Source organism: Tauraco erythrolophus, chromosome 7 (assembly GCF_009769465.1).
Source record: "Tauraco erythrolophus isolate bTauEry1 chromosome 7, bTauEry1.pri, whole genome shotgun sequence".
NCBI classification, from domain to species: domain Eukaryota; kingdom Metazoa; phylum Chordata; class Aves; order Musophagiformes; family Musophagidae; genus Tauraco; species Tauraco erythrolophus.
The window spans coordinates 49,607,446-49,626,510 of NC_141471.1; the positions used below are offsets into that span (position 1 = coordinate 49,607,446).

Genomic DNA, 19,065 nt, shown 5'->3' on the forward strand with positions numbered 1-19,065 from the left:
AGAGAAGGATTATGCCAAAAAGCGCACCCTACTTGTCAGTCTTTTCCTCCCACAGAAATTGGAGCAAAACTCGTTTCTGTTCCCACCTTCAAGTATTTACGACAGCGAATTTACAGCCCTAGTTTATGTTCTTCCGCCTTAGAAGTGAGCATCAAGTAAAATGCTGCCGACACTTTCTGCACATATGCAAACATCTCGTAGACCTTGACCTCCAATAATGACTGTAACAAAGAAATGTCAGTTTTGAGATAGTCCATGTTAAAAAACTTTCCAATAGGTTTGTTAGGAAGAGAGGCAACAGCCAAATTAACCAGAGAGAAGAGAGCCTGGTCCTTCTCCTGACATTTGCACAAAGGTGGCCATGGCTGGCTGAGAGGTTACAGCTGGCTGAGAGTTAATAACAAGGGCAAACAAATCAGGCTTGCAGCCTTCATTATTTCTCCATCATATACAAAGGTCTAAGGTGACTTGATGTACTTAGAAACGCATAGTTCCTGGTTGTCATCTCTGCGGACCTATGAGGGATGCCAGGTCATGGCATCAAATCTCCGCTTCCTGGGCAACCAGATGTGTCCCACTCTTTCTATCTCTCCTGCTAACCGAAGAGCTCCGCAGGTGCAAAGACCCATGTTGGTACAGAGGAGAGGCACTCGAAGTGCTCTGCCCTCTTCCCCACCACATACACAGCTCCCCTCTTTGGAGGGAAAGACTTATGAGCACACCTAGAGGAGAGGCAAAGGCTTTGCCCCTCTTGGGACACAGCTGCCAGATGCGATGAGCTAGGATGCTCTCCTGAAGCAGGGGACTTGGAGCAAACAGCTCCCAGCCTCTTCTGGGGACACTTGACTTTTTGTCTTTCTGATACAAAGAAGGAATAGGCACAAACCCAACTCCAGTGGCATTTCCACCTACAAGTCTATTTTTACACTTCTGCTGGACACGGCGCAGATCTGCCAGTCAGGACAAACCTTACAGGTTCTGATACACAGGCTCACAGAAATGTGTCCTTAGGTTTTCTGCACATGCCACAACCGTGACTCATTTTCTATAGCTACAAGAAGACAGAGACAACCTGGCAAGCCCAGAGCAAACAAGTGATATCACCAGCATGACGCATACATTTACAGACACCATTATATTTCTCTAGGACTGCAACTAAAAAATTTCTCAATAAAACAAGATGTGTGGGCAAGAGAAAAAAGTCAATACCTGAGAAATGATGATTCCTGACACAAGCACTGTGTCAACAGGCATCTCATCCTGAAGACAGAGTCATCACTGACCCAAAATTTAGCAAAGAAAAGTGTATTTCACTGGAATTTGAGCGGTAACATGTGCCCAATGATCTGGCTGACTACATCGCATGAATGGGAATGAGCATCATTCAGAGGTGTAAAAAAAACATTGCTTGAGAAACTCTGTTTTACCAAATGTTAAAGCAATTGCCAACTGAAGCGGGGAGGGGAGGAAGTGCTGAACACAGACGCTCTCAGTAAAACCTGCAGACCATTCACAAGTAGCTTCCTGTATTCTCCCAAAACGACAGTTGGACCTACAGATGACAGAATGGTGATCAAAACCCCATCCTGGTTAAGAGTTAAAAGGAAAGAGCAGCAGCCTTACAGTGAGTAATATGTCAGGACTGGGTAAGTGGAAATGATAGTCACCAGACACACATGGCAAGTTAAAAGGTGTATGTGACTGACATGGGAAGCTGAAGGAATTAATGAAAGGCTCCACAGCCTTACAGGCAGCGGCAGGCATGGGGCCATTTAAAGAGGCAGAGAGGAAAGTAAAGAACAGCAGAGCAGAAATATCAGTTGCCTTCAGCATCTACTTGTGATTGCTTTTCTATTTTGAGATGGGTCCTTTTATGGAAAAGTACTGATGCAGGGGCACCTTCCGCAGCCACCATGTTTACTTTCATCGTTCCTCAAACTGGGAAAGCTCCACAGCCACAGGGCGTGAAGAGGAGGAGCCGCCGATAAGCCTCTGGCTCCCTGGCTCCAACCTCCACAATACTGACTCAGAGCAGACCAGCTCCCTCCAAGGCTGTCACTGCCACCATACCACTGCCGGCCTGCAGGAGAAATGCGACCGGCATGACTTCGCATGTTGGCAGATCGGCAGTCAAGCAGGGGTCAGCAGGTCTGTGGACGGGTGCATTTGGAGTTGGTCGAGGACTGGGCACACTGTCACGAGGCAGGCTGGTGAGGGGTGGCATGGTGCCATGCTCCCTCTGGCAGGCATCACGCTTCCTTCTTCTCTGCTGGAAGATGCGCCAACTGGGGAGCAGCTGTGTGCAGCAGCATGAGGCCACAGAGTGTCACAGCAAGGCCGATCCACCACAGAGGCGTCCACGTCTCCCCGAAGAGAAGCTTGCCCAGGATGGCCTGAAGGAAAAAAGACAGAGACAAAGCTTTGCTGGGCTGAGCCGCCTCAAAGCCTCCTGGTGCTGCCAGAGCTGAGAAGACTTCTGCTGGGAGAGCAGGCCCTGGAAAAAACCTGCTTGAGGAAACTCCTGCTGGGGCCAGCAACAGGAATGGCTGCTGCGGGCGATGCCAGAGATGACCCTCTACCATCCAGCCAGGAAGCACAGCCATATTGCGATCCCAAAGCAGGATTTTGGCAGATGTGCGTGTGCTTTGCTGCCTTCCCAGCACCTCTCAGGAGCCAAACCTCCAGTCGACTAGGCAATCCCAGTCGATAAACAAATGGCCTCACTGACTTGAGTTTTGGACGTGTCTTCACACCCAGCTGGGGTGGCTTTGGCTTGTCACAGGTGAGGTGTTGCAAAGGAAAAACAAAACAAAGTAAAGCTCCCAGCTCTGACTCTCACTGGCAATTAGAGTAAGTTCAGTAAACCATACAGCTGGTGCAAGGCACTGCGCTGGGCAGCAGCACCCTTCCTCCTGCACCACCCAGAAAAGTCTCACAGCCTCTGCCGTGAACAACTGTCAGAGCAGCTGAGGCCCGACACAATCGTTTCACATCTGCTGGTAACTCTCGCTTTGTGGCCAGCGATGCCGGTCACGCTGGGAGATCAGCTACGACCAGTCGCATCTGGTGCGACTGTTCCCACATCGCTGTGCTCCTCCAGGCTTCAGTGCCTGAGAAGAGATCTACTCACCGAAGAGATGAAGTTGGAGGCTGTCGTCGTCACAGAGGCAGCGGCCGAGGAGGAGGAGAGCCGCAGGGCTTTTGCAAAGACCGTCCACATCACCGCGTTGCATGCCAACACCAGGCCAACGCAGCTGACGCGAAGCAGCACAGGCAGCTGCAGGATGAAAGGGAAAAAACTGTGTATTTTCACTCACCACTCACTCACCCTTACAAATTCATGGGCACTTCGGAGAAAAACCCAACGGCGTGGGCTTTTGAAGCTAAATTACAGCTGCTGTTACATGAAGATGAATATATGAAATCGCAGAAGGAAACAGAAGCAAGGAAATGGCCCTGGATGGAGCATGACCCTGGCATGTCCCGCCATGAGTTCAGCCCCGAGCTACAAGCTGAGAAGTGCCAGGACAATGTCCAGCAGCTGCCATGCCAGAAGCCAAACTCCAGCAAGCTCTCCAGCTCATGACGTGGTGCACATGCAACGCAGTGAAATACCCTTCACGCATGGCTAGATGTATGGAAAAGGGACAAAACTACCTCTGACTTCTAGGTTCTTAAGAAAGATCTCCCTCCTTAGACATCCTGACAAGACATGCAACAGCCTCCATCTGAAAAAAGGGCACAGTTTTGCCGAAAAAGCCTTCGCCATTCACGGTCTCCCCACACATCCATAGCTTTAGCTGCTGCAGCCATCTTTCTAGCCTCTGGGTACCATGTACTTGACGTGAAGACACCAAGGGAGGAGATCACAGGCAGACCACAACTCTCACAAACATGCAGGGAGCACACGAGGGCAAGTGAAAGCCAGGCTTTGTCTAAGCCTGTAGCAATCACACTTTCATAGCCTGTCACCTTTCAGTCCCTGGAGGGATCCATCTCGAAGCAGACAAACACAGGTGTGAAGCCACCAACAAACACAGCTGAGAGGTGGGACCTGTCCTGAGGAACAGCTGCCCTGTCACCCCCTGCCAGCTGCCCATTTCAATGAGGGCCACCAACTGTGTTCTGCTCCCACTCAGAAGAAAAAAATTATTAACTGTAAGCTAGGGGAGGTCACAGGGATTTCTGAAGCAAGTGATGTAGCAAGTACAAAGTCAAAAAGGAAAGGCTGTAAAGCAAATCCCTGCTCAAGATCAAGCTCAAACGAAAGGCAAAACAAGATCTCTGAGGCTAACCCCATTCCAGAGAGGGACAGTTCAGGTGCTTGGCGTCATTTTTTCCCCACTTGTGGCAAAGGTTTCCAACTTTACTGGAACAATGATAACTGATACAAAACGATTCCCACCAGTGAAGCACTTTGCTTTCCCATTGTTGCCCTGGCAAATCTTGTGGAGAGAGGTAAGAGGGACACCCATGCCCAGCTGCTACCAGTCCACTGGGGAAGAAACCTTCTGCCATGTTATGGCTCACCATGGGATGAGGATTTGCCTTCTGGCTTCACCCTCTGTCTGTGTGACCAGACAGTTTTACCTTGCTCGGGGCAGTTGTGTGCATCCACACAGACCTCTAGTGGGTAGGCACACTTGGGAGTAAAGAGATAAGAGGGGAAAACAATTCTCTGTTTCATCTAAATTGAGAATATTTCCAGATCAGAAAGAGCTTACCAAGGTACACTGCTGGGGGAAAAAATGCCTTAAGAGATCTTGTTACTGTCTTCAACAATCCATCCAAGGGTGTAGAGAGATTGAAGGCCAGGCTCCTCTCTGAGGTTTGTTGGGATATGACAAGAGGCAGCAATTAAAGTTTGGAAGAAGCAAAATTTTGATCTGATACAAGGAAAACCAAAGGTGATCAAACACTGGAACACAAGTCATGGGCTCTCCAACCTTGGAGGTATTCAAAACTTGACTGGAGAAGGTCATCAGCAACCTGTTGCAGAGCAGAGGTTGGACTAGAGACCTCCGGAGGTCCTACCCAACTTGAATTAGTCTGTGAGTCTATCACTGGTAGAGCAAAGCTGGTTCCTACCATCACAACTGCTATGCTATCTTCAAAAGTGACCCCGAACCCACAGGTTCTTCTTCTGATCTTCTATTGCGGAGCCTGGGAAATCAACTGCAGTGTGCTCTGCAGGTGGCATATGCCCAGAAAGAAGGTCTTCCAGAGAGAGGTAGGGTCCCTCTGCATCCTGGGCAGAGAAGCAGTCATGGCAATGGCACGCAGGCAGAGGTAGGAACATCCCCAGGTGTTCCCCACAAGGAAGGAGGGAGGTATAAATTTCTCCCCCGCCAAGGGCTCAGCCAAGCCAGCTTGGTGAGTCAAGGATTACTGTTCTGATTGCTTTTCTGAGAGGAGATTAACTTCAGTGTACATTTCAGATAATCCAGAATCACTCCTGAAGTGGCAGAAGTAACTTTAGATGAAGCTTGGCAGGGGAGAGAGGAAAGTAAAGCAACACTTTTGTTCAAGTGAAATGACTCTTCCTGGTCAGGCCACTCTCAGGCTGGGCCATCACAACACATCATTCTGGCTGGGGAAATCCACCTCGGTGCTGTCATTGAGCATCCTGCTACCCTACGTCATAACCTCTGTGAAGCATCAATACACTTGTAACATTTGCTCCTGCTTTCTATGCGACACAAGCGATGGCTGCTCTCATACTTATGTTCGGATTTCTGTAGTTTTAGCTCAAACATGACACTCCTTGAATCTCTCTCACCTTGTGGCTGCTCTGCAGAAATGCCTTTGCAGCAAAAACACAGGATGCCAAGGCAGCCCTCTGAAACACTTGACATCTACGGTCCTGTGCAATTTAAGCTATGAGGAAGATCACAGCATTTACTTAAACCTTGGAACAGCTAAACTGGTTAATTTAGTTCATAATTATCACCTAGAATGGACCTGAAAGAAGTAACTGAAGAAACTAATTTGTCCAGGAAAAAGAAGGACAACCACAGAATCACAGCATGGTTGAGGTTGGAAGGGACCTCTGGAGATAATCTAGTCCAACCTCGCCACTCCTAGAGCAGGTTGTCCAGTACCATGTCCAGATGGCTTTGGAGTATCGCCAAGGATGGAGACTCCACAACCTCCCTGGACAACCTGGGCCAGTGCACAGTCACCCTCACAGTGAAAAAGTGTTTCCTGATGTTCAGGGAGAACCTCCCGTGTTTCAGTTTGTGCCCGTCGCCTCTGGTCCTGTCACTGAGCACCACGGGAAAGAGCCTGGCTCTGTTCTGTATGCGCCTTCCTTCAAATACATTTGTACCCATTGATGAGATTCCCCTGAGCCTTCTCTGCTCCAGGCTGAACCATCCCAGCTCTCTCACCCTCTCCTCATAGGGAAGATGCTCTGGTCCCTTCACCATCTTTGTGGCCCTTCGCTGGACTCTCTCCAGTAGCTCCATCTCTTTTTTTATACTGAGGAGCCCAGCACTGGACATGGTGTTCCGGGTGCAGCCTCACCAGTGCTGAGTAGAGGAGAAGGATCACCTCCCTCGAATTGCTGGCAACCCTCCGCCTCAATGACAAAACACTTTGTCATAGCACCTTCAAAAAAAAAACAAAAAACAAAAAACACCCAACAAATGGGCAATATTTCTGTCAATTCCAAAGAAGAAAAATACTCAGAAAAGCTGCTGTCAATATTTTCAGTAATTCCATGCTCTGCTTTTTATCAGTGCAGAGCTTAATCTTTTTCAGGGGGGATTGGGAAGAATATCAGGATTTAATTTTTTTGATTCTCCTTCCTGCCACCCTATCTGATATATTGGAAAGGATCAACAGGATTGGCAAGTACTGAGTTTTTGGTTCCTTAACCATCTCTAGTAATCACACGAGTCCCTTTTCTTTCTTCCTGATGCAAGGTTAGATTTTTTTCAGACCTAGTTTCTCTTGTGGGTTCTCCTTCAGATGTCAAGTCCAAATGTACATTTGCTATATGAATAACCACCCTGCTCTACACCTAAATGAGTCTCCACAATGTGTTTTCATGATACGCATGTGCCGTCTACCTCAGCATCTCCCCATTCACACACAATCTTGTGCACGTCTCCACCTCTGCCGTGTCTGTGCGAGAGTTCACCTCTGCAGGTAAGGACACCGCATTTCGGAGGTGAAAAGTCAGCAGCCCCATGTAACCTTCAGCACAACGAGGTTCGAGAAACACAACCGAGATAAGGATCACCCCCTACGAACACCCACGGGAGAGTTGCCAGGCCAGATGAGCACATCGGCTGAACAGCACAAGGGGAATCCACTGCTCCACCTCTCCACGCCCGTCATGAGCGAACAGAAACGGAACAAGAGAGGGAGAAGGGCGAATGTGACTTTATCAGCAAAACAGTGGGCTGAGAAGTAGCGTTTGATACTCAAGCACGCCAACACCTTGCTTTTCAAGTCAAACTGACACAAGCCCACTGCACACGGGCCACCAGGGTGGGTTTGGTTCCGGGCATTCCCGTCCCACGCTTGCTCTCTGTTACCCACCTGCAGACTCGCTTCATCAGCTTGCTTTCTGTTTACATTACGCAATGCATTAGTCAGCCCGCACGGCTCCCAGGCGGGCTCCCTCGGGAGGCGAGTCACGGCTCGGCCCTCCGAGACCGCCCGCTTTCCCAGCACATCCCTCCGAAAGCAAGCGCGCGGCACCGCCTGGAAGAGCACGAGGAAGAAACAGCGTGTTTCCTCCCCGTGGCAGACGCAGTAGAAGCCCTGACGGCTGAATAACGCCTGCCAAGGGATGCCACACGCACGGCAACGCCTTAACTCATGGAAGTCGCTTCGCCACACGGATTTCCTCCTGCCTTACCCAGCCTCCGGCCGCCTCCCCGGCCGGACCCACAGCCAGCTTCGCCGCGGCAGCCGCCGCCGCCCCCAGCAGCCCGGCAGCCGCCGCCGCCGCGGAGCCCGCCCGCATGCCGGGGCCCAGCGGCCCTGCGAGCCCGACGCCGCCGCCTTCCGGGGCGCGCCCCGCCGCAGCACCGCCCCTGCGCCGGGGCCGGCGGGGAGGGACGGGCGGAGCAGGCGGCCGTGCTGAGGCTGCTGGCCGTCTGCGGCGGAGCTGTGCTGCGGAAGGGGAGAGAAAAACGCACGTGTGCAATGTTCATTTATGTACAAAGGCTTTATTTAAAAAAAAGAAAACAACAAAAAAAAGGATGGAGCATGAGAACAACACAAGTCCTACTGCAGACATACAACAGAGAAAGGCTCAGAAATAAGCAAGCGCACAACAGGGACCGTGCCTCCCCCTCCAGAGGGGCAGAAAACCCTGCCTGGAAATAGTCCAGAAACAGTCAACACGAGACAGACAGGTGCTCGGAGGCGCATCTGTAAACCTCGAACACGGCAATAACAAGTAAAGACCACAGGAGACAACAGGTTTGTGGTCCCAGACAAACTCCTCAGGCTGGTCTCTAGAGTGCTAGTAACCATTGTTAGTTACTTCTGCTCTCTACTATTCTTTGTCTACTGAAAAAGAAACTTCCCCAGTTTAAGGTTAGTTTTTTACTTCTGTGCTCCACGTCAAAGTTCGAAGTGGAAACAAATCTGCAGGATTAGGCAACTTTAAAATTCATAGATAAACTGGGGGAAAACTTTTCTTCCCCTCAGCCAAATACTGAAGAAACTCACTAGGTGCCCTGCCCTTTACTTGACAAACATCCTTCTCTTCATTCCCTTTTGCCCCATCACTTGTGGGCAAAAGTAGTACTGTACCAAGGAGCCAAAACCAGAACAATAACTTTACTGACAATTAAAAAAAGTGTTTGATATTGGCATATAAAATCAATGGGTTTATTTCACTAACAAAAAAGTTTGTTATTTGCAATAAATCTTAAGTGCAATAAATGAACTTACGCTATACTTCTAAAATGTTCTGCATATTTTCAGATCTTGTTTCTTAACATTTCTAATTTTTGTTTGATAAGAATGGTTGCAAAATACTTAAAAAGGATTTCCTACAATGCTAAATAGAAGTATGCTGTAAGTTTATACTGGGGGAAAAAAAAGGTTTAAAAAACATTTTCATTTCAAATAGAGAAAGAAAAGAATACAAAGCCAAAAGATATTTATAGTACTATTTACAAGTCTATTACTAAATTCACATTCATGCTTTATTGAACCAACTTCAACATGAAAATTACTTTTAAGCAATCCAGTAAAAACACCTGATGTTTAGCTAAAAAAACTAATAAAATAATAAAATCTCACAAAGAAATTGTGCTTTTTAAAATTTGGCTCTGGTGGAAAGCACAGCATTTAAAAAGAGGTAAGAACCTGAATAAAAGCACAAAAGGAAACAAATTTCCAGGTGTGTTCCTAGTGAGAAAGCTTTTCCTTGGCAAGGTACAAAAGTTTCAAGGAAGTATCTTCTAGCACCTATACAAAATTCATTTTCAAAAATTATAGGAAGGTGTTAATAAAACATTAAAAAGCTGCCCACTTAGCTGGAATAAAATTCTTCACTAAAAGTTACTACCAGCAAAAATCCAGGAACCAAAATACTTGATTATTCCAGGACCACAGCAAAAGTCAGGTTTGACAACTGCCTTTTGCTTATTTTCCGTACACTTTAAAAATAAGGCTCTGCAGTTTTGTTTGTGTCATTATAACTGATCATGGTGTCTACATATGTCACATTTTTTCGATTCTTTCAAAAAAGCATTTTCAACGCGTAGTTTTTCAGCCTCCTGTAAGACAGAAAAAAACATGGGTGTATTAAGGAAATGAACGTGCTTCTTTCATATTTTTAAATAAGTGGTATCTACACTTGTTCAAGTGTTTCATACACTGTGTACTGGAGGAAATAAAACGCAGCGATTCTTGTCTGGGGTCTGTGAGGGGACAGACCAGCCGTGACCTACACAACTGCAGAACAGGAGAGGTTATCATGTCCAAGAAAAGAGCAAGAACTTCAGCTGTCATTCCCAAAGCTTAGCTCTCTTCTACGTCAGGCCATTACTTCATCTGTATTCTACCCTGCAACTTACCTCAGTAAGTTTGGCGTAATCTTTCTTCAGTTTCACAAGATACTGAATCTTCTGGTTTAGGTTTTGATGACCAAGTAATTTCCCGTTCTCCTCAGCAAGAGAGTCAACTCGCTTCCTCAGCAAGTCCATTTCCTGTAATTAATAAATACATTGTGTACCTCTTAACTGTAGCCTCTCCTCCTCTTTTCAGAACACATAGCTTCTTTAATACTACTGACATGCTAACATTTAAGTTTGTTGGAACATATGATGCAAGAGTTGGTTCATTCAGGAAACATATATTTGTCTCACATCTCCTTAGGTACTACATTGGGTCTCCTCTAAAGGGCAAAAGCACCATTGGATTTGTATTATGAACTGCAACAGTGATTTCTGTACTCAGAGTTCCACTAGTGCAGGAAACAGCATTAAAATATAACCAAACTGCAAGACAAAACGTTTTCAGAGGCACTCTGAGTGCTAATTAATTCAGAATATTGCCCAATTAGCAACAGCTCTACCTCTGCTGAATAAGATGTATTGTAAAGACAACAAAAAAAATTACACATATGAAACCTTTGCAATTCTGTCTCTCTCTTCATACATTTCCTCCAGTTTTGATCTAATATCTTCTTTTTCATGAAATGCTTTCAGCTCCAAAGCTCTTGTTCGTTCCATCTCCAGAGTCATTTCAAGACAAGTATTCTCTTTGATTTTGAGGGTATTTTTGGTCTCTTCTAATCTGCCAATATAAAAGCATCAAAGAATATTAAAAAACAACATAAATGGCATACAACTGAATTAGTAAACCCTCCTTGGATACATAGGCAGCCTCTTCTAAAAACATCCTTTTAAGACAACTTATTTTTCCTAGAACTCGGTGCTAACAGAAGGAAAAATTACATTGTACTTCACAGCTCTTGATTTTGATAGAATCTCTTAACTAGTTGGTGTTTTGGAGTTGCTCTTTTTTTGGGGAAGTATGTCGTTTCCATACAAGTCCACTCATGAAAGAAACCAGAAGCTTCACCCACAAGAATACTAAGAATTCATCTAAGGCATGTAAATTTGCCAGATGAACTCTGCTGCTCTTGAAGTTTTCCTTAAGTTGCTTGTTTGTAGATGGCTTTTCCCCAACAGCCCTGTTGCTCAGAAACACCTCTGAACAGCTCAGAGATGACCTGAGCTTGTTAGGCCTGGTAACAGGACCACCACTTTGGATAAACATCTTGTATGCTGAAAATGTTTTAAATCTATTAGGCTCACAGAATATTAAACCATGCCACCAAACTTAGCAGCCTGTCTACTGATTATATGAACTTTAGTAATTGTGCATGTCTATTCAAATATTGCATAAATTAAAATATTTGTCATCAGTTTTGTTTGACTGAAGCCTGGTGTTTAAGACCTATTGTATGAAAACAGTATTTACTTGCAGCATTTCTCAAGACATTTTCCTGCTGACAAAAGAATCTTTCTTCTTTGTACATTGTTTGTATGAGACATTGTAGCATTGTTATAAAGCGTATTTCAGAGACCAGACAGGTATGAAGAAACAATGCATTGAATAGCAAAATAACCCCTAATCAAAACTAGGGTTTCTGGAAAACATGATATAAATTACTTTAGAAATGACCATGTGCGTAAAAACTATCTTCATCCTTAGAAGTTAATTACATTTAATGGAATGCTTTCTATGTAAGTAACTCACATATTAGGAGATTCAGCCACTAGGAATCCTGAAGCAATACAGATTAGGAAAAGAATAACAGGAGCAACATTTTCAAAATATTTTTTATCTACTAATTCAGTGTTTTATTTCTTGACTACTGTCCATCCAAGGTGCAAACCACTTGAATTTCAAGGACTAGTTGCACAACAGTGCACACACAATCTAGGAATCCTCCAACAATAAACAATTTTCATTATTCAAGCCAAAGTGCAAAAAATAAAACAAATAGCATAAAAAAGCAAAGAATTAGATTCCAAGTTTAAAATTATAAAATATTTACAATATTAATAAAGAAATGAACAGTATTTCCATTTAATTTGAAAATAAATGTGCTTAGAATTCACCTCAAAGAATTAAAACCAGATATATTTAAACAATTCAAAATGTCTCTCCCAATTTAAGTTTTTCTACAGTTCTGCTTATTTCAGAGTATTTTCCTGATACAATGCTACCCTTTTAGAGAATGTAGTAATAGGTGCTACTACCACCTACTGATGAGAAGGAGTAAGAACACAATGTGTCTTGCAGAATTATCTTTTATTTTTTTATATATATATAATATATATATTTCCAAGTTACATCTTTTATAGTTTCAGATCTTGAACTTCTATTGCTTAAATATATCTTTTTTGTATTAATGAGTAAATGCAAGTCTCTATTTCAATGAACAGTATGTAAACTTACTCTGCTTTGATTTTCAGCATCTCCTCCATCACTTTATTCTGTAAAAGTTCAAAAATATTAAATTCTTAATGTTTAATATGCATATTTAAAATTATTTGTCACTTAACTCATGCTACATTATCTCATTCCAGATGCTACCAAAATCATCCTACTGCCCAGTAACTGACACCTCTAATATTCACTGTAAGTTCATCTCTGCTATATGCACATATTTCCAATTTCATGCCAGCACAAATGACCCACAGCAATATCTCTGCCCATTCACATAGAGCAGGGTGAATGTTCTAACATTCTGCTCTAACAAAGGGTTCTTCTGTCTGGGACATCTGTGGCAACCTCTGCTGGAACAGTAACTTCCTTTTGGCAAGGGTCTTGACATTAGCAAGTGGCACAATCTTCACTTTCCAAGTCTGTGGACATTAGTCAGATTTAGTGACCTGAATCTGTTTTCGCTTATTGTGCAATCTGACACTTGGTTCATTGGTGTTGGACCAAGACAGAAACCTTAAGAGATAAGAATCCGGCTCCATGTCTGTTTGAATTCACTAGAAATCAGAGTTTGTTTCACTGCCATGAAAGAGAAGTTAATGTTAATATTTCACAGCAGGAAAACAGCAACTGAAATGAGAAAGGTGACATACCTTGGCAAGCCGTTCTTCAGCAATCTCTTCCTCTTTCTCTTTGAGGTACTGAACATCAGGATGTTTCTGCTCACTAGGAAATCCAAGAATGCAGAAAGTTTCTCATAAACAGAGGAAACAAGTTCTAAAAACAACATCTTATCCAGATTAAACCAGAAAAACATGTCTAGCTGTCTTGGCACATTTGTAATCAGAATACTGAACATCATGAAACAAGTCTGGAAGGGTTTAAACTTTTATATTCCAAGAATATCACATTTTCGTCTGTTATAATGTAGAGAAACTAATCTTTTAATGAAAACAATTAAAATGTAACAACTATGCAATCGTATGTTAGACAGCTTCGGGACTGAGGTAAATGTTTTATTAGTTCATGATATTCACGTGCATATAGACTGCAGAAAGCAACTCTTTCCTACAAGTTGCTCAGTGGTCTTGCCAAGTTCAGAAGGTAAAAGATTTTTGTATTCAGAAGGCTTAAAAACTAACAAAATAGAAAGTTTCCAATAAACATGACACTGGATAGAAGTAAGCAAACACTATAAAATTAAAATAACCCCCAAACCAACAAACCATTGAGACCACTTCATTCTTGTAGTGTGCCATAAGGGAAGAACTTCATTGATTAACAGTTATTGTAATTTGATGCAGTTATAAAAGACTGCTATTTTCAGAAAACTTAGTCTTTGTCAACATACCTAGCTAGGGTGATTTATTTTTCATATCTGGTATAAATAGCCTCAGTCTGAGACAGTAAGTGTGTGTATGTGTGGGTGTTTTTTGTTCACGTTAATTAAATGCCAGCTTAAAAAGTCTAACAACTTCTGAGAACTAAAATAAAAATCATATATTTTCCTTGTTTAATTTTGGTACCACCCACTTCCAAAATCCACCCAAATTCATCCAGCTAATAAACGGTTGGACAAAACTGCAATACACTGTTTACTTATTCTTTGTGGATACTTACATGAACTTTAAAACCTCCAAGTTTAGAATCATTGGTTAGGCTTGTGCCTTTCAAATTCTAGTACTTGTCAGCCTGTACCAGCTCCAAAGTAGCAAACTGTTCCTGCTCCAGCTTAGCATTACAGAGGTGAAGGCTGACCGGTGAAGGCTGACCTTTCCTGTACAGCTTGCTCTTCCTGCCCTAACACTAAATACTAAAAGACAGCAGGCACTTGGTCTCATTTTGTATTCCCAATCATCCTCCAGTGCAGTCCAAGTTGTCACATCTCATTACTTTGTCACATGTGACACCAATGATCAAATCATCTCTCTCTAATGCTGGGCCCCACAAAAGGTAACTACCTGCTGCTGCTATCAGCTGCTCCCATAACATACAAGGCATGTCTGCTGTGAATATCCCCACCTGAGATATCTAAACCTGATTTTTCAGAGACCATGCAATATACTATTAGTCTTTGGTCTGTTCAGACCACAACTCCTATCAAATAACAACAGCTGAAAATTGTTAATGCTTATCGAAATGATATCCCAGGGTCTCAAGTCAGGAATAGAGCAAATGAGGAGCATTAAAAGTAATGCTTCTCTGTGGAAAACCTGGCTCCAAGTAACCTATTCCATAAACTGTGCGAAAAGCAAGGTAACCACTGCTTGTTTTTTGTGATTCCCATTTCAATTCATGCACAGTTTCAAATGTCTGTTGCAAACTAAGCAGAAGGCCCTAGAGACAACCTTCAATATCCCACCTGATCTGTCCCACCTTGTGCACAGAATATTTTCCACAAATGAATCGCTTCATAACTGAAGATTACTGTATAATACATATAACACAAGGACAAACTTGAGTTGCACAGACACCTGCAATTACAGCATGTTCTAATTGCAATATTTAATTTTGCAAATTTAATAATCTTCTTTTACATTAAATACCTATCTTACTAAAAAGTCAGTTCTAAAACTGACAACACTGATACTTCATTGAATAGGGATAAAAGTTCTGGAAAATATTTAATAGGCAAAAAAAAGATTAAACTCCTACCTACCATTAAGTTACTGCTTACTAAATTGCCCCTTAAAAATTGTCATTAATTATCAATAGAATTGCTTGCTGCCAGTTCAGATTTCTTTTCACAAGATGTAAACCAGCAGATTATTTAATTATTTACAAACTGAAAACAAATTAAAACAAAAAAGGTAAGCCGTGAAATAAAATATTTTTATGTCCAAAACTAAGGTGTACAGTTTACAGTTCAAACCAATCCTCAGGATATCTCCAATCTGAGGTGTATGGCAGTGTACCATCTTTTCAGAAGTTCATTCCTTACCCTCAAAAACACAAGATGGAGAACTGGTTCCATTTATACCCATGTTAAAACTTGTGTTGAATTCATTTGGATATTTTCTATCTAATGAATCCATAACAGCACAAGTGATATGGCAAGATATAATACACAGAAATGGCTATGCATGTAATTATTTTACATTCTACTTCCATTTCCTGTATAAAAACTTTGTTACATTTAAGAGCTTGTGATTTAAAGGCAATAAAGTTTACAAGCCAGTAAACAATTTTCATAGAAAAGGCTGAGTCAATCTCTAATTATACGAACAATACATAAGATTGTATTTCAAAAAACTGTATATTTGTTTATCTTAATTGCTTCAAGTTAAGACAGGTTTTTATTGGTTTGCTTTACTTTACCTGTTCTTGCTTAGTCTCTGAGCTTCTACAAGGCTCTGTAAATTCCTGTTATTCTCCACCAATATCTGCATTTCCAGGCGCAAATTCTCCAACTCATTTAATTGTTCCTAAGCAAGAGAGAGTGGAAACATTTTATTTGAAGACCAAATTGCAATTCCTGTTTTCATTTCCAGTTGAACTTGGTTTTGAGTAAAATAGAAGACAAAACTATTTCTCAGAAAACAAGCACAGTTCTCTGGCAAAGATCTGCATCACTGTTCCATTTACAGTTTCACAGAAACTTGATTTAGAATAAGTCTACAGTTTCACCAGCAAAAATGATGGTACCATTTGATATTCATGAACACGAAACAACTCAGTCCTTGGGAAAACAAGACATATGGGCATTTCAAGCAAGTTGTCACCATTTGTTACCAGCCTAGGTAAAGAGAAGACCAAGAGCTGCCTTCCTGCTTTAATGGACAGACTACTAAACATAGCTCACTAAAAATCTGGACTCTGTCTTATTCTGTTTTATTTTAGCCTTACAATTTGCCTGTAGATATTAACTCATAGTACCTTCAGCCTTAGAATTTCATCATTTTTAGCTCTTCGTTCTTCATTCAGTTCATGTACAAGGTGCTCCAGATTTATTGCAGACGCCCTCCGATCAGCTATTTCTTGCTCATGGGTTTCCAAGAGCTTTGCCAAATTCACATCGAAATTAGGGGGGGTTTTTGGACACTGGCAAGTTAAAAGAAATAAAACCCACAAACTATTAGTAAACAACAGTTTCCTCTATGTATTGGTTACATGTTTTAATACTTAGAGACATATATTAATAAATTCCTGGCAGACAAATCAATAATACGTTTAAGTTACAAACAAGGTGAACGGGATTTGACAATTCTTGATATGTTGTCATTTCTAATCCCAGCCTGAAGTCATGCAGTAAAGTTTATTAGTCTCTTTCAGTGAGTTTTAAGTCATTACAATGAAAACGTTCCTCACAAATGCCATACCTGAGGAAACATTACTGAAGATGCGTCCACAAAGCAATCTATTTGCTTCATTTTTAGTTCATATTCATTCTTCTTCTTCTCCAGTTCTTCCGTCATTTTGTCCAACTATTAGAAACCCCAATTAGATTTAAATTAGCTCATAATACACACAAAATATTAAAGAAAACAGCAGTGAGATCATAATTTTGAGCAAGCTTAAGTATACCACAAGCTAGATTACCGTAGACTTCACTTTCGTAATTGTTTTCTATATTTACCTAAGAATTGTTAATAGTTGCATGTAACGAGCATTTTTTGAAAGCGTATATACACTACATACTGTGTACCATGTAGTTAATCTGAATTGTGGTGTTCTTGGTGGTGCTTGATTTTTTGCCTTGCTAACACAATCTACCTTTCAAAGGGCTTGCTAACACAGAAAAACTATTATGAACTTTGTTGGCAAACAGTACTGGTCAAAACGTGATTTGATACAAAGATTTTACTGGTATAGATTTAATTAGTTTCCTCAAAGAGAATATGCGAACATGACAAAAGGACTCTTCTTTCCAAAGTAACTTATCTCTAATTATCAGAGTTTTTGCCAACACAAGTATGTTAAACACTATGACAGTTGCTAAAATTTGGACAAAAGCTTAACATAGCTATTTGGTCTGCAAAAGCTCCAAATCGCTCTCAGACCTCATAATTCAGAGCTCAATGGTTACCTCCATTACATAATGACATAGTTTGTGGATAAGTGTTAAGCAGAAGAAAAAGTAATCCCCTAGGTTACACTGCTTATAGCCTCAGGTTGCTGTTTTTATAGGTACTGATAATTTTACTCTGCTTTCAGAGTAAACATTTTCGTGATGTCCAGACACCATTTCCAAAGTATTTAGAAGTTATCTGGCCTTTGTTCAGAAGCTTTTGAACTACCATTTCGCTTTTACATGAAGCAGCATTGCTCTTCAACAAGAATACTGCATACAAGATGCTCTAAAATTACAAGTAAAACTCTTTCCATAAGCTACAATTAACCACAGCTCCCTCCCACGGAGATAATTATTAGAAGAATTTCTGTGTTTTACCTGTTCCCTGAGTTCCTGGATTAGAGCTTCTTTCTTTGCTATGTCTTCCTGTGCACACTGAAGCAATGAATCATGTTTCTTAGAGGCCTCTGTCAATCTTATCAGCTGATCAGTGGTATGATGCAAGTCTTCACATAGAAGGTCTCTCTATTTTAAGTCATTGGATGAGTAAAGAAAGAAATCTTAAAGTCACTACTCTAAAACAGTTGTTTCATGATGTTTTGTTGCTAAGATTGCTGGCAGCTACAAGCATCTACCTTTCCCCTCCATTTTTTCATCATAAATTGTAGTAAGCATTCATCTATAAATTTCTTATTTTAGCATGTTTTCCATATCCATTGTCTTGGTTGCAGAACAAATCCAAGAACTTTCCTAGAGTATAGTTACAGTTAAATACTTGTGGGAGATATTTGGAATCAACCACTGTTTTAAAGTATAATGTATACTTAGATACATTTCTTTAAATAAGAAACCAGAAAAGAACATAAAGATTTTAATCCATGGTGAATTAGCGATTACAGCTTTTTTAGTGCACTGCTATTCTGTAGATATCTCTGGATTTATTCTAGGATTGAGACTCCCACCTTATCTGATACGTATCATGCCTACACAAGGTGTGTTAACCTAGAAGGAGAAACAGTACAGGGTATTTTAAATGTCCCCTTGTATTAGCTCTTCTTGTCCAGTCAAGAAAGCATGAAGGAAATTAGTAACTGATGTACAAAGTCAAAGAAGGAAAAACATTTATGATTTTATTAGGAGCCAGATACACTCAAAGATGACAATGTAATAAGAATTGTTACCTCAGTTAAAAAAACAAAACCAAAACAAACCAGAGTGATCTATTTGGCAGGCAACTCAGTTTAGGATTCCATAATGTCAAATTTAAATATGATTATTAATGAAAGTAGTCTGTTTATTAAATATAGTGGAAATCTATTCAAGAATGGTTTTTGAGAAGCAAACGCTACTCTGGGAAGACTTTATTAGTACTATATGATTGGACTAGTAGAAGATCTTGTAGAAGTAACTTGTAAGGAGAGGCTAATGGTTTAGACTGATGGACATGTTCACCAAAATAATGGTCAGAGCAGCAACAGGAAAGACAAAGTTAAAAAAGAAAGATACAATTTAAAAAAAGCAAAACTGCAGTTGAATCAACCATGCATCCTAGGTCTGTTTCCAGCAGGTGGAGCTTTTAGTTAAAATTATGAGTAAAAAAAGACGTTACTGAATATAGTACC

At 41.7% G+C, this 19,065-nt stretch overlaps 2 protein-coding genes across 2 annotated transcripts in view; both read right to left on the minus strand.

Annotated features, from left to right (window-relative positions):
* Positions 1-1,790: 1,790 nt before the first annotated feature.
* On the minus strand, positions 1,791-7,978 carry TMEM42 (transmembrane protein 42). Its single transcript, XM_086615022.1, has 3 exons — positions 7,871-7,978; positions 3,131-3,277; positions 1,791-2,393 (listed from the first exon to the last, which is right to left on the minus strand). Exons 1-3 carry the CDS (start codon positions 7,976-7,978, stop codon positions 2,250-2,252), a joined length of 399 nt encoding a protein of 132 aa, XP_086471148.1. The 3' UTR covers positions 1,791-2,249.
* A 1,687-nt stretch (positions 7,979-9,665) lies between these two features.
* The window catches only part of KIF15 (kinesin family member 15), a 36,259-nt gene continuing 26,859 nt past the window's right edge, over positions 9,666-19,065 (minus strand). Inside the window, exons 27-35 of the mRNA XM_086614609.1 lie at positions 17,822-17,968; positions 16,752-16,856; positions 16,309-16,473; positions 15,751-15,857; positions 13,086-13,158; positions 12,445-12,482; positions 10,605-10,770; positions 10,050-10,181; positions 9,666-9,749 (exon numbers count right to left, since the gene is read on the minus strand). Of these exons, the coding sequence (XP_086470735.1) occupies positions 9,666-9,749; positions 10,050-10,181; positions 10,605-10,770; positions 12,445-12,482; positions 13,086-13,158; positions 15,751-15,857; positions 16,309-16,473; positions 16,752-16,856; positions 17,822-17,968 (1,017 nt within the window). The remainder of the gene's footprint in view (positions 9,750-10,049; positions 10,182-10,604; positions 10,771-12,444; positions 12,483-13,085; positions 13,159-15,750; positions 15,858-16,308; positions 16,474-16,751; positions 16,857-17,821; positions 17,969-19,065) is intronic.

Coding starts and splice junctions, on each gene's coding strand:
- TMEM42 (XM_086615022.1), bottom strand. CDS start 7,978: ATGCGGGCGGGCTCCGCGGCGGCGGCGGCTGCCGGGCTGCTGGGGGCG. Junction 3,278..7,870: donor GGGAGGCGGCCGGAGGCTGG/GTAAGGCAGGAG, acceptor TTCATCCTGCAG/CTGCCTGTGCTGCTTCGCGT. Junction 2,394..3,130: donor CCTCCAACTTCATCTCTTCG/GTGAGTAGATCT, acceptor TTTTTCCTTCAG/GCCATCCTGGGCAAGCTTCT.